General features: G+C 43.0%; 1 protein-coding gene across 2 annotated transcripts; it reads left to right on the forward strand.

The window, feature by feature from the left end:
• The first annotated feature begins 304 nt into the window (after positions 1-304).
• Positions 305-4100, forward strand: zfp64 (zinc finger protein 64 homolog (mouse)). Of its 2 annotated transcripts, none has more exons than XM_034536497.1 (6): positions 305-580; positions 751-909; positions 1018-1164; positions 1354-1416; positions 1527-1778; positions 1909-4100. In XM_034536497.1, exons 1-6 carry the CDS (start codon positions 559-561, stop codon positions 3327-3329), a joined length of 2064 nt encoding a protein of 687 aa, XP_034392388.1. In that variant the 5' UTR covers positions 305-558; the 3' UTR covers positions 3330-4100. The 2 variants fall into 2 exon arrangements, with proteins under 2 accessions (XP_034392388.1, XP_034392389.1); XM_034536498.1 differs by having other exon boundaries at positions 846-909.
• The last annotated feature ends 8581 nt before the right edge of the window (positions 4101-12681 follow it).

Raw genomic sequence — 12681 nt, forward strand, 5'->3', positions numbered from 1 at the left:
TTTATATTATTTGTTCCACAATTAAGACAGCCATAAGACAGCGTGTAACCTGATGCACAGGCAGAATAGCGAGGGGGGGAGGGCATAAGGCTTAGACTCACTGTGGTCTTGTCCAAATTAATAATAAATACTTAACACTTCTTAAGAAAATCACGAAATATACATTATATCAAATTATTATTACAAAAATAGTCATGTAACAAAACAAACACCCCACTTCCATCCTATCCGGACGTACATGTTGAGGGGAGGTAATTTAGATTTTTCCCACAGTCTTAAAAGCATCATGTGACGTCACCCGGACACAGCGCTTGCTTAACGGCCGTAAACCCCCCGTAACATGTCGTAAACCCGATTTGTATCTGTTGTTGTTAAAGAAGTAAACGGTTTTTGCCATTGATATCCAAACTGCGGTGTATCTCGAGTTTTGAACTATGATAATAGTTGCGCTGGCAGCGCCTCCACTCGAGCCGGTACATTTAAACAATATGGTGGACGGCGTGTAGGCTTTGAGGAGCCAGAAGATGAGTTGATCCCCATCTAAACAAGCTCGAAAAAATGGCAACATACAACGCCGACGGTAAAGGAAACTGACCCCTAACTACACCCATATCTCAAACATCCCAGTTATGATTTAGCGTCGTTATATTGCAGTCATCTTTTTGCCAGTTTCATGCACGTACCTCACGCAACTTTCTATTAATATCGTGGGTTTCTTTCTGTGTTTTCTACCTTCCTATATCGGTGCAGGACATTCTGTTGTGGTGGAATTGAGTCCAGACATCCATATATGTGGCTTCTGCAAGCAGCAGTATAATAATTTTGAGGTCTTTCTCGCCCATAAGCAAAATGGATGCTCCCTACCAACCTCTGACACACCAGCTACCACTGCAACCACCACTCTCACAGGTAAAATACTACACTTCCGTATTTTGTAGTCAATAGTGTGCACGTAGATTTGAGTCCCAGTTTGCCATCTCGTGCCCTCAAATCCTGTCATATGCGTGTTCTGCTCAGATTCCAGCACCGAGTTTGTTTTCGAGGAAACCTACCAGACGTGTGTTATGAGAGGTGTTAAAAAGATCCTGACCAAAGCACAGAAAACACCTTCCAAAAAATTAAAACCTTCCCTGACTTCAAAGAGACACAGCTGCTGCTTCTCAGGTTAGTGCCTCACGCCGTTTACGACTGTAACACATCCCCTCTTTTTGGCTGCCAAGCAGAGGAAACAGTACTTCTTGCCAAGACCCATGTCATTAGCTCTTATTTATTTAGGACTCTTTTAGATTGACTTTCCACAAGCGCAGAGTCTACACGCGCCTTGTAAAAGCAACTATTTCTGTTGATCTGCAGGTTGCACTTTCAAGACGCAGTATGGCCAAAAAGACATGGAGAGGCATCTCAAAACCCACACCGGTATGTCAATGCTTTGCACATGTGATTCTCTCTTGCTTCATTTAAGCACTTGACAATCTGATATTGACACGTTTCTTCTTCTTCTTTCTTTCTTCTCATCCGCCATACAGGTGAGAAGCCATTTGAATGTGAGCTGTGCCACAAACGCTTCAGCCGGCGGGACAAGCTCAACATGCACAGCCGCTCACACACGGGCGAGAAGCCGCACAAGTGTAAGCACTGTCCCTACGCAGCAGCAGACAGCAGCAGTTTGAAGAAGCACCTGCGAATCCACTATGATGAGCGGCCGTTTAAGTGCCAGATCTGTCCTTACGCCAGCCGCAACTCCAGCCAACTCACTGTCCACCTGCGCTCGCACACTGGTAGGTAGCACTGGATGGGACACAGCCACAATTGTCTGCAACTGCAGGGTGATGTGGTGTTTTTGAGAATCAAATCATTGAGAATCACATTGTGTTTTTGTCCTGTCTTTTTGTTTGATTTCATTTCAAGGGGATGCACCTTTCCAGTGCCAACAGTGTGATGCAAAGTTCAAAATTAACTCGGACCTGAAGAGGCACGTCCGGATTCACTCCGGGGAAAAACCATACGAGTGTAACTTTTGTGAGTACCGCTGCGCCATGAAAGGCAACCTGAAATCTCACGTTCAGCTCAAGCATGGCACCGAGAACTCCTTCCACTGTGAGCACTGTGACTTCCAGTGTGCCAGCAAGGCTGCCCTGCGAGAGCACACGCGAGAACACCAACCCATTCAGCCCATCCAGTGTTCCGAGTGCACTTACTCCTGCGCCAGCAAGGGGGCGCTCAAAGTCCACGAGAGGGTCCACTCAGAGGATCGCCCCTTTAAATGTGACTTCTGCAACTTTGCCTCCAAGCAGCGCAGCAACCTCGTCATCCACAAAAGGAAGTGCCACTCGGATAAGCCTGAAAAGGGCGGAGGTGGCAGGGGGGGAGGGAAAAGTGGAGGAGGGGACTCTCCAAAGCCGGTGGGCTCCAGGTACCGGGCCAAACTAGAAGCGGCTCGAGCGTTCTGCTGTGACTCGTGCAACGCTTCCTTTGTGAGAGAAGACTCCCTGCGGAGCCACAAGAGGCAGCATCGAGACTCACAGAATGTGTATCAGCTCCAGCTCTCCGCCCCAGCGGATGTCCACTTGGTTCCTGTGACAACGGCGCAGAGCAACACCCAGCTTGAGGTTCCTATCCCGTCTGACTCAATGGCTCCTTACAGCAGTGCGCAGCTCAAAATCCTTGTATCTCAACCTCTGGGCCAGGAGAACCCCTTACTTTCAGGTGGTGTGGATGGTTCGCATAAGACCAGCATGGTCCTGCTCAGCCCAGAAAGCCAGGACATGGTCGTCCACTCCATGATCCAGCAGGTGAACTTGCTCGCACCAATGCAACCCCTCGGGTCGTGCCAGACTGCAGAGGCCGCCCTAGAAACTCAGACGGTGCTGTTGACGCAGCTCGGCCCCGGTGACACCAACAACCCGCTCCACCAGGCCCTGCTGCAGACCGCCATCACCGCTCAGGACGCCAGCAGCGGCACGCAGACTTTCATCACCACCTGCTCAGAGCTGGAGGGCCTCAACGCCTTGATCCAGGAAGGTGGCACGGAGGTGACAGTGGTGACAGAAGGGAACGCCGCCATGGCGGCGACAGCAACTCCAGCCAACGTGATGTGTGGTCCATCGGAGGACATGTCGAAGCCAGCAGGGGCAGTTGCGGTCGGGGGGAGTGCCTTACCCTGTGAGGAAAGTGTGTTGCTGGTGCCAAACATCAGCCTTTGCAGCCAGAACGTGGTCATCCACGGTGTTCCACTCATCGTGTCCACTCGGCCGCAGCAGACGATAGAGCAGCTCTCTCCTCACGCACTGTACTCCGATACACACACACTGGAAGACATCCCACAGTGAGTGGGGGGGCTTGGTGTGTTTTCCTGAAAATTGAAAGACTGTAAACGGCATCATAAGCTATTTCTTTGCCAGTATGAACTCTTCGGCCTAAAGGTTACATGTGTGCAGGCTGTTACCAATAACTGCTTTTTTTTTGTTTCTAGCCATTTAAACAAGTCATTTTCAATTTCAATTCAATTCAGTTTATTTTGTATAGCCCAAAATCACAAATTACAAATATGCCATCAGGAAAAACTGAAGAAAAAATAATGGTAAAAAAAATAAATAAAGTAATGGTTTTTTCGTTTGAGCACAATAGTACAGAGAAACCGTTGCATACTCTATATGCAAGGGTTATTTTTAGAGGCATCACAATTTGGAAATGTGAATAATAAAAAAAGACTTTAAATGTAATTAATTATTCATTTAAAAGGGAGGTTTATTTTTAGCATCTTCAGGAAGAAAAAAAAGGAATGAAGAAGAAGCCTGGACATGAAATTGAACATTGTTTGTGCCACAGACTTCTCCAAATTGTCCAGTAGGTGGCAGCAGAGTGATACGAGTGGCGGGGAAGCTCACTCTGAAATTGTGGCGTGTTGCAGTATTAATAATGCATATTCTGTATGTGTAGCTTTTTTTTTCTTTTAGAAATGAAGCATTTTCAAGTCCTCATTTTGAATCCATAATGTGGCTGTTTTTTGGGAGAAAACATTAGATTGCATATGAAGGTCATAGTTTTGAAAAGCCAAGTTACTCACCCAATAGATTTTTCAATAAAGTGCCTGTCCTGCTTTTGGCTATTCATTATTGTGGCCATTTTTACCCTCAGACTTCAGCACTTAGTATTTGCAGAGATTGAAGGCTGCACCTGAATAGGAGTCTCCGGTGAACAGATGACCATTGATTTCTCTCTCGTCCCTCGGCACTAATGGCTCCGCTGATGCAGACGCAGCATGGCCACAAACTCAAATGAAGTCTGTTTGATGGAGGACCGAAGTTTCACCTCACAGTTGGTTTGTGTCTCAAAAGGGGAAAAGGAAATGTTAACCAATCAAAGGAATATGAAGACCATGTCCCTTTTGCCTCCTTATATTTAAGTTGGTGTTGGATTGCATGCTCTATATTTTAATTGTCAATTTATTGTCTGTGAGTGGAGGTACACTTCTAAATTCATTTCTGAATGGTTTTAGTGGTGGAATGTAACAAAGTACCTCAAGTGCTGTACTAAGTGATGTACTATTATTTTATGACAGTTACACTTCTACTTCACTTCATTTATGAGGGCAGTCCTACACTTTTTAATACAGCTACTAGTTTGCTAACCTACTAGTTAGTTGATTAAATGACTAGTTTGACACTTTGTAAAATACACATTTACTTTATTGTTGAGAGTTGGACATTGAACATTGACGCTTAGATCTCTGGTATCGATCTTCTCATCTAACTCTGCAAGAAAGCAGTTTATAAGATATGATGCATTACATTTTGCTTTCATGAATCAGTAGGCCTAATAGTAATCCAGTATGTTAAGTAAGGAGTCGTCCTGCTGTACAATTTAAGTTATCTTACAAGAAGTAAGAAGTCTACATAATGCTGATAATACTTTAAACATTTTTTAATGCAGGACCTTTGCTTGTAATGGCCTCCTTCAAGTCGCAGTAGATATTCCCACAATTAATAAACAACTTATCCATCACAACTTCGCAGGTGAAAAGTGAAACCCGTAACCCATTAATACGGAGCACCTCATTGTGATTCATCGGTCCGGACTGGGATAAATTCTGCTCCTGCGTCGTCACTTCCTGCCCTTGAGCTCACATTTATATTGTAATCCCAAAACTTGTTCAACATTGTGTTTGATTCAACGACCAAAGTCTTGTCGCTTGATTTTCAGGTGGAATTGCAACAACAAGAAATGCTCCCTGAAATTGTATGAAGATGAGCGTTATGTGGGAAAAGTAAGAAGTGCTCTCTTTGATCTATTATCTAACAGACTTCCAGGCCCTAATCCTGAGCACCCTTGAGGAGGAGAGCCCCCCCCCCCCCTCTCTCTCTCCTGCTCCACATGTGACGACATGGGTGAGTTAAGTGCTTCTTCTGTGAGCTAAAAACATATTCAGAGCTTGTGGGGGCAGTTTGAAATGTTACAATCATGCTGACCTTTATTTTGGTGGATTTTTTTGGCTGCATTATGAATGAATAGGTCACCTTAATTTAAGGCTTTTTAAAAAAAAAAGACAATATCGCATCCATTCTATCATAAAATATTTGAACTTTCTTTTGTTCAATAAAGGGAGAGGAGTTTTAAACGGACCTCTTGATACTGTATTGCACTTCTTCTCAGTTCCTTCCTTCCTGTGTTTGAGATGTGGGCCTTTGAATGGTGGTGGTGGTGGTGGGGGGGGGGGGGGGGTGTCATAAACGTCTCCCCAAAAAGCCATTTCCACTCACAGCTGCTTAAAGAAATCGTAAGTTGTGATGCATTCCTTCTGGACATAAACATTTCCAGAGAGGACCAGGTGGTCGGAGGACAACAAGCCGAGAACAGGTCAACACACAAGCTTTGGCAAAAGAGGGCCGTTACTTTAAATAGTGTGAACATGTGAAAGGACTGTAAAATAAATGGGAATGAAGTTCGTATTAGTGCTCATTTCTTTCATCAGAGGTGGTTATGAATCGTTCAGACAGCCGCTGAGTGCAGACTGCGCTCCTCCGGGTGCAATCTGTCTCTTCAACCATACATTTCTGACCTTTGCTTTGTTTGCACACAATTCGCTATCCCATCAGTAAATGGCACTGAATGCCTTAATGAAATTAACTGATTGGCAAAGTATTGATATTGATTTGTTTTCCAATGCAGGCACCTCTTCTTTTTTTTTTTTTAAACTGTGACACTATTGACATCTTAAGTGAGTTTTGATTCCTCAGTGCGCTGCAGGCTTTTATCTTCTTGTCCCTGTTCAATGCTTTTCTTCCGTGTGATAGAAACGCAACACGATGGAGCGAATTGATCAGCCATGTAACAAAAAAACGACACTTTGATTTGCCTTTCTGAATGCGATGTGATCATTTGCTAAGACATAATTAGGCTATTGTTGTGTCCTGTGGGTGGAATCGATAGCATAACTTTAGGTTGCGTGTTTCAGATTCTATTTTTTCTCTCAACAAAATCATGCAACATTTTAAGTGATTGCTCAAATCTACACATTTATTAGGATTGTTTCACATTTCTTGGAAGCTTTGTCTCCTTTTTTTTCTCCCGGTTTTCATTCGGCATTTGAGTGTTTAGGGTGTTGTCTTTGTCTTTTTTTGTCTATCTTGGGTTGTCAGGAAGCATTAACCTGACAGGCTCTTTTGTTGTTTCTTTAAGATTGAAAGCAGCAGTTTAAAAGCAGTCCTCAGGGGGCACAAAAATAAGTATAATGTTGAGCCAATCGGCATGGCTGGGGTGAGAGAGCCAAAGCCCATAAAAGTCCTTTGATGGACAAAGGCATGTTACAGTATCTCCTGCCCTCCAACACAGAGCCAGTGCCCTTTCTAACAAAGTCCTTCATAACGATGTGGGTTTCCCAATTGAGCAATGAGCGCCGAGTGTGATCTTGTGAATGCAAATAAGCAGCTATCAGCTTTTATGGTTGGGAAACAAAGACATTTAGCCATTGTTTTCCCAGCCCTGTTTCTGTGCCACTAACCCTAAACAAATGAATGTTTGCATGGTTTTAACCGTGCACACGGTGCCATGTATTGACGCTGGAACAATTGCTCAATTGCTCAATTGTTTCCTTTTATTCCATTATTTTTTTTATTTTTTTTGTGGGATGCAAGTTGCGTTGGGGGAACAGTGGTTAAGTGTTTGCCTCGCCATCAGGTTTAGCTCTGCAGGGATACAGGACTTTTTTTGTTGTTTTTTCATGCTCAGTTTTGTGACAGCCTCTGGTCGTTCTCACGTGTCAGCATGTTGCTTTGTGTTTTCTCTATCCGCGTTCTCATCGCTTGAAGTGCAGGACAGTCACTTTTTGTGTGGTTTCGACATTTGTTTTCATTGCCGGTCTGCCATCATAGAGCGATTAGATTGTTCTTCATCGATAATTAAATGAACTTATGCTTGGGAAGAACTGGAATAGTAAAGCTGATATAACCATACAGACGAATGGGGTTCGGTGGGGTTATGTGGACATTCAGTTTAGGCAACAACAAAAAACTATAAGCAGTTGGTAGGATCCACAATTCAAACATTTGACTTTTAAATGAATATGTATATGTTACCTCAGTCAGTGGCCAGTCTTAAAACAGTGTCCCTACTTACAATTTTAGAAATTCCTCTGGTTTCAACAGATGGCTGTGAGCAAGCAACATATTTTCTTTGTTAACACATGCCTTATCCTAAGAAAACAAACATGATGGAAATCTGATCTTTACAGACACAAACCATTGTTGTGTGTGTGTGTGTGTGTGTGTGTGTGTGTGTGTGTGTGTGTGTGTGTGTGCGTGTGTGCTTAAGTCTGTGTTTACCTTCCTTGCTTTCAAAGCACTTAATGCGCACAAATACTGCTGCTGCCAAATTCATTCTTATGCAATCGTAAAACCTATAAAAAACTATTCCAAAAGAAGTGTAATATGGATTATTGTTGATACTTAAACGATTAGGCCGAACACTGCAATGTTTTTATAGCATCTTAACAGAAAATATACATAATATCTACTAATATAATATATAAAAATATTTAAACAATAAGTTGGTTTTTTTTCATCATATTAGTGTTGTTGATCCTTGTTGCCCTATTGTCATACATAGTGAAACATTTGTATTCCTCATGCATGGTCGAGACATGTTTTAAACATCCTAGATGTTGTGGTTTGGTCCATCAAAGTTGCATTTTTATGCTTTTCATCACTGGATGATGACTCAGACCCAGGAAATGTTTTCATTTTCATATGGAGTGGTGTTTTTTTTCGAGAATGGAGGGGTGGAGAGAGGAAAGGAAAAGAAGATAAGATTAAAGCTGCGCTTGTTCAAGTATTACTATGAGCATGACTTATGTGGTTGCAAAAGGATTCACTTTTATTTGTGTTGGTATACCAATAAAAAAAAAAGAAAAGAAAATATGTGCCTTTATCCCTATTGGTGGCAATTCTTTTGTTTCCCCTCTTAAATGAAGTTCTCTTTCTGCCATCATAATGTCCACCCAACCCCATGATCTAAGTCATAGCCTGTCCATATTTGCTGTTTGTTTGACCCCATAAGGGCACGAACCCTGGCTGATCCTTCATCTGAGGACAAAGCTTATGTTTGCTGTGACATCATAAATGCCTGTGCAAAGAAAACAATGGCTGATGAATTCAGCGGGAGTCGGGCACAGTGGACAGCAGAGACACAGGGACGTGGCCCGAAACTTCCAGTGTCATGGAAAGTTTTTAGACAAGGACCCACACCTTGGCCAAACACACAGAATGCTCCCAAAATGAGGGGAAGCTTGCGGTCTGAAGGGATCGGATTGCGGCAGTTGTTTTAGAGACAGTGGCAGGGAGGGACTGGGTATTGCCGGGGGATCATCGGGTTATAACACTAAATGTTTATATGAAGCTTTGTGGCTGTTGGAGACAGTCAGAGATGGCGCTCTGCTCCTTGGGGAAGAGAGACGCTTTGTTTTTATAGGCAGGCTGGAATGTGTCGAGGACTGTGGACATCTGCTTTATTAGCATATGCGATTTCACCCCCAGCTATGAATCTACTGGTGGTCTGATAATGCACCATACTGTTCCTGATATCTGTAAATACAGAACGTGTGAAGGATTTACACCAGTTGATGAATGGGTTTGGGTTTAGAGTCATATTTTAACATGTGACTGAGCCAGGAAGCCGGGTTTTCTGAATGGCATGTTTTTGAATAAAGTGTTTTGTTTTCAACTTGCACCACACAGAGATTAGCACTATATGAATGTGTGGTTGTGGTAATTTTTAGTCTAGCTCTCCTGGAGCTTATGGGTGTGAAAATTCCTCAGAAGCATTCTCAAGTCATTACGGATGCATCCCACCCCTGCACTCATACTGGCTCAAGGATTACCATTTTCTTTCTTAGGGTAATTGCATTATGGTGGCTTTTATTTTTTAAATCAAGTAGGGGCCATTTGGGCCTATGGATGAATGTACAACCACTTATGGATAAGATTCAAATGGAAATGAAAGTTTTTACTGTGGACACTGAAGCTTTCTTGTGACTTGCTTGAACATTTTAAGTTGATAACATATTTGTATTTGCAATTATACCATGTCTCATCTCAACTCTTCCCGGGTTCACACAGCCTCTGGGTATTTCCTGTTATCACAGCTTCTTGCCAGATAATTAGTTAGTGTATGAATGATGCACCATTTCTCAAAAAGTCCAATGATAAAGATCACATGGCAAAGTCCCTTCAGACAGATATCATCTATTAAATAGAGCAGGCCCATGTAACCTAACACCTTTTAGGGAATGCACTCAATCAAGCCTATTGTTTCTGCTCACATACAGTTCCCTCTGTGAGATAAGTGTGGCCTGGCCACAGAGATAACAACAATGCCTTAAAAGCATGGATGAGATGTTCACTGTCAACACCTCCATCTATAAGAATCCTGCCCAGATTACTGCGCTAGTTCAGCTCAGTCAGCCGGTCATCTGAGTGGGAAAACATTATTATAATTAACAATGCATGTGGAAAGTTAGAATGACTCCGCAGTAAGCCATTGTTGGCAGCATCACATTACCCCTGACTAATATTCAGACTATTAGTCAGAATGAAATGAGGTGCCCTGGTGCCTGTGGGGTGATTCACATTGCAATTTGATGAGGGCCGCTCCTGAATAGGCAGCATAAATATTATGGCACGGAGGATGTGAGTCAGGACGGAGAGAATCCAGTTCATTGGGCCATTATTTGAGTTGAAAGAGAGGAGAGGAAGTTGGTTTGAAGATCTCTGTCTTTTAGGAAGGGGGTGGGCTCCGCACAGCTCAAGAATGTGAAAAAAAAAAAAAACCTGGAGTTTTTTTTATAAATAAGAATAAATATTTAACTTATGTGTTGCATCACAATTGAATGAAGAACAAGACTGATAAAGCCTGTTGTTCCAGAAATAAATATGCTGCATGCATTTCTCGCACAACAGGTTTAGTCAGAAATATCTGAGCAACAGGTAAATCGGACATTGTCTGCATTCTCTTTGGTTTTGATCCGCTCTGGCTCATTACTTCATTTCAAGTATTTCGGCAACCACATTCCTGCTAAAAGCTCATTTGACGCAGTCGTCCTACTCAGACACTCATCACAGGCGGTGGGAGGCTGATATATCCATCTGCGCCTGCGAAGGGGCGCTAATCCTTGACAACTGTGCCCCTCTGGCACCATATCCGTTGCACTGCTGGTTGTGTGATACAATAGACTCCCCTCTTTTGTCCTTGAAATTGTTTTAATTAGCCCCACGGCGGGGGGTGGGGTTGCAAACATAGGATGGACTCAAAAGAATTGACAAAATCACAGGAGCATGATACTACGGGCTTGGAGATGACAGACGCGTGTTAGAAATAGACCATCTGTAATAAAATGGATAAAAGTGACAGTGCGGGCCTTTAAATCACAATGAATGAGTCAGCGCAACCTTGGGCCTCAGATAGACTGCTAGAAAAATGCAGGTTATCAAAAAGAATATGAATCACCGTGGAGATTACTGGATTTTGATCCATAAAGGTGTTTAAGACATGTTTCAGTATTACCTCATGTCATCAGAATGTAATTATGCTGAACTTAAATTAAGTCCTTAATCTAATACAGGATGTGAATACTTTATTATAAATACACTTGGAGAGTGAACTTAAGGAGAGATTTAAGTGGGTAATTTGTGTGCGAAAAAAAACCCTGCTGCAAAACACACAATGAGACAATAACCCCCAAAACTAATTTCCCTCAAATGTCACTTGCAGCACTTATTGCAAAACTCTAAAACCGGTTATGCTTGCTGGCCCATGGTTCACTTAACAAAGGCAATGCATAGCTGTGTGTGTGTGTGTGTGCGTTTGTGGGTTCAGACTTGACTTTAAAGTTCAGGTTAGAATTAGGTTTAGCTTAAGCCTGGGGTTAGGCATTTAGTTGTGGTGGTTAGGGTCAGGTACTAGGAAATGTATTATGTCAATGTCCTCACACAGATAGTAGTACAAGGTTGTGTGTGCGTGTGTGTGTGTGTGTGTGTGTGTGTGTGTGTGTGTGTGTGTGTGTGTGTGTGTGTGTGTGTGTGTGTGTGAACATGTAGGGTCCGATAAGCCACAGCCACATGCATTTGCTTGTCCGAGCAACACACTTGCAGCATGGACCACTTGGACCTCCCAGCTGGCTCTGGCAACAAGAGGTGACAAGAAGCCAAGTCTTTACCTGATCCAAGAGGATCATGTGACCTCTAAAACGCCACTATAATCCGAAATCCATGTCTGTTAGGCCTTCTATTGGAAAGTTAATTCAAGGAATCTCTGTGGAATGCCAGCCGCAGCATTAGCACCAGTTCTTGATACCGGGAAGAACAACTGTGATTAAGAGCAATGCTTGTCAGGCAACAAAACAGTAACTCTCTGTGGGTGAAACTTAGTGTGGCCTTTTATGTAAATGCTAATTCCCCCTTCCAAATTCAGCTCTCCTAAGTCAAACACACCCATCCCCCTCGAGTTCTCCTCGCCTCATGGGAGGAGGGGTGGGAGAGAGAGAGAGAGAGAGATCCCAAACCATCTGAATCCCTTTTAACTAAGTGGCCAGAGAGGAGTAAGGGTAATTATTCCACCAAGATGCATTCCTTTTCAAAAGAGGATACCATTACTGTTCAACACATGGAATGCAAGCTGTGTTATGGGCACTGAAGTCATGTCACATCCTACTGCACCAGAAACAGCAAAACAGGTGCTCACAAAGTGCTGCATGCGCAGTGGGGTACAAAATATGTCTGTGTGTGCGTGTGTGTGTGTGTGTCCTCTTACAGTATGCTTAGTGTGGTTATTTTCTGTCTGCTCAAGGCTTATCCATCCAACAGCCAAGTGGATTTATGTTAGAGTGAACTGTTTCAAATCTCTGTCATAATCTACAACTAAGCATGAGCAGTAATTAAAAACTCATCACCAAACTCTGATTTAGCTCCTTCCTGCATACACTTATTATGTCAGAGATTTGTTCATAACCAGGTTTCGCCTGAACATTCAGGTGGTGTAGATGTGGAGTTTAATGCAGAGTATATGAGAATCCTTTCACGTACTATTTCACGTTGGTGGAACAAAATTGTGTTCTCGAGATTTCAATATCAATCGCTTATGTTGTCGGTCAGTTAATAGGTAGGTCACTATATACAGGTTTAATGACGACAA

The sequence above is a fragment of the Cyclopterus lumpus genome, chromosome 7 (genome assembly GCF_009769545.1).
Source record: "Cyclopterus lumpus isolate fCycLum1 chromosome 7, fCycLum1.pri, whole genome shotgun sequence".
NCBI classification, from domain to species: domain Eukaryota; kingdom Metazoa; phylum Chordata; class Actinopteri; order Perciformes; family Cyclopteridae; genus Cyclopterus; species Cyclopterus lumpus.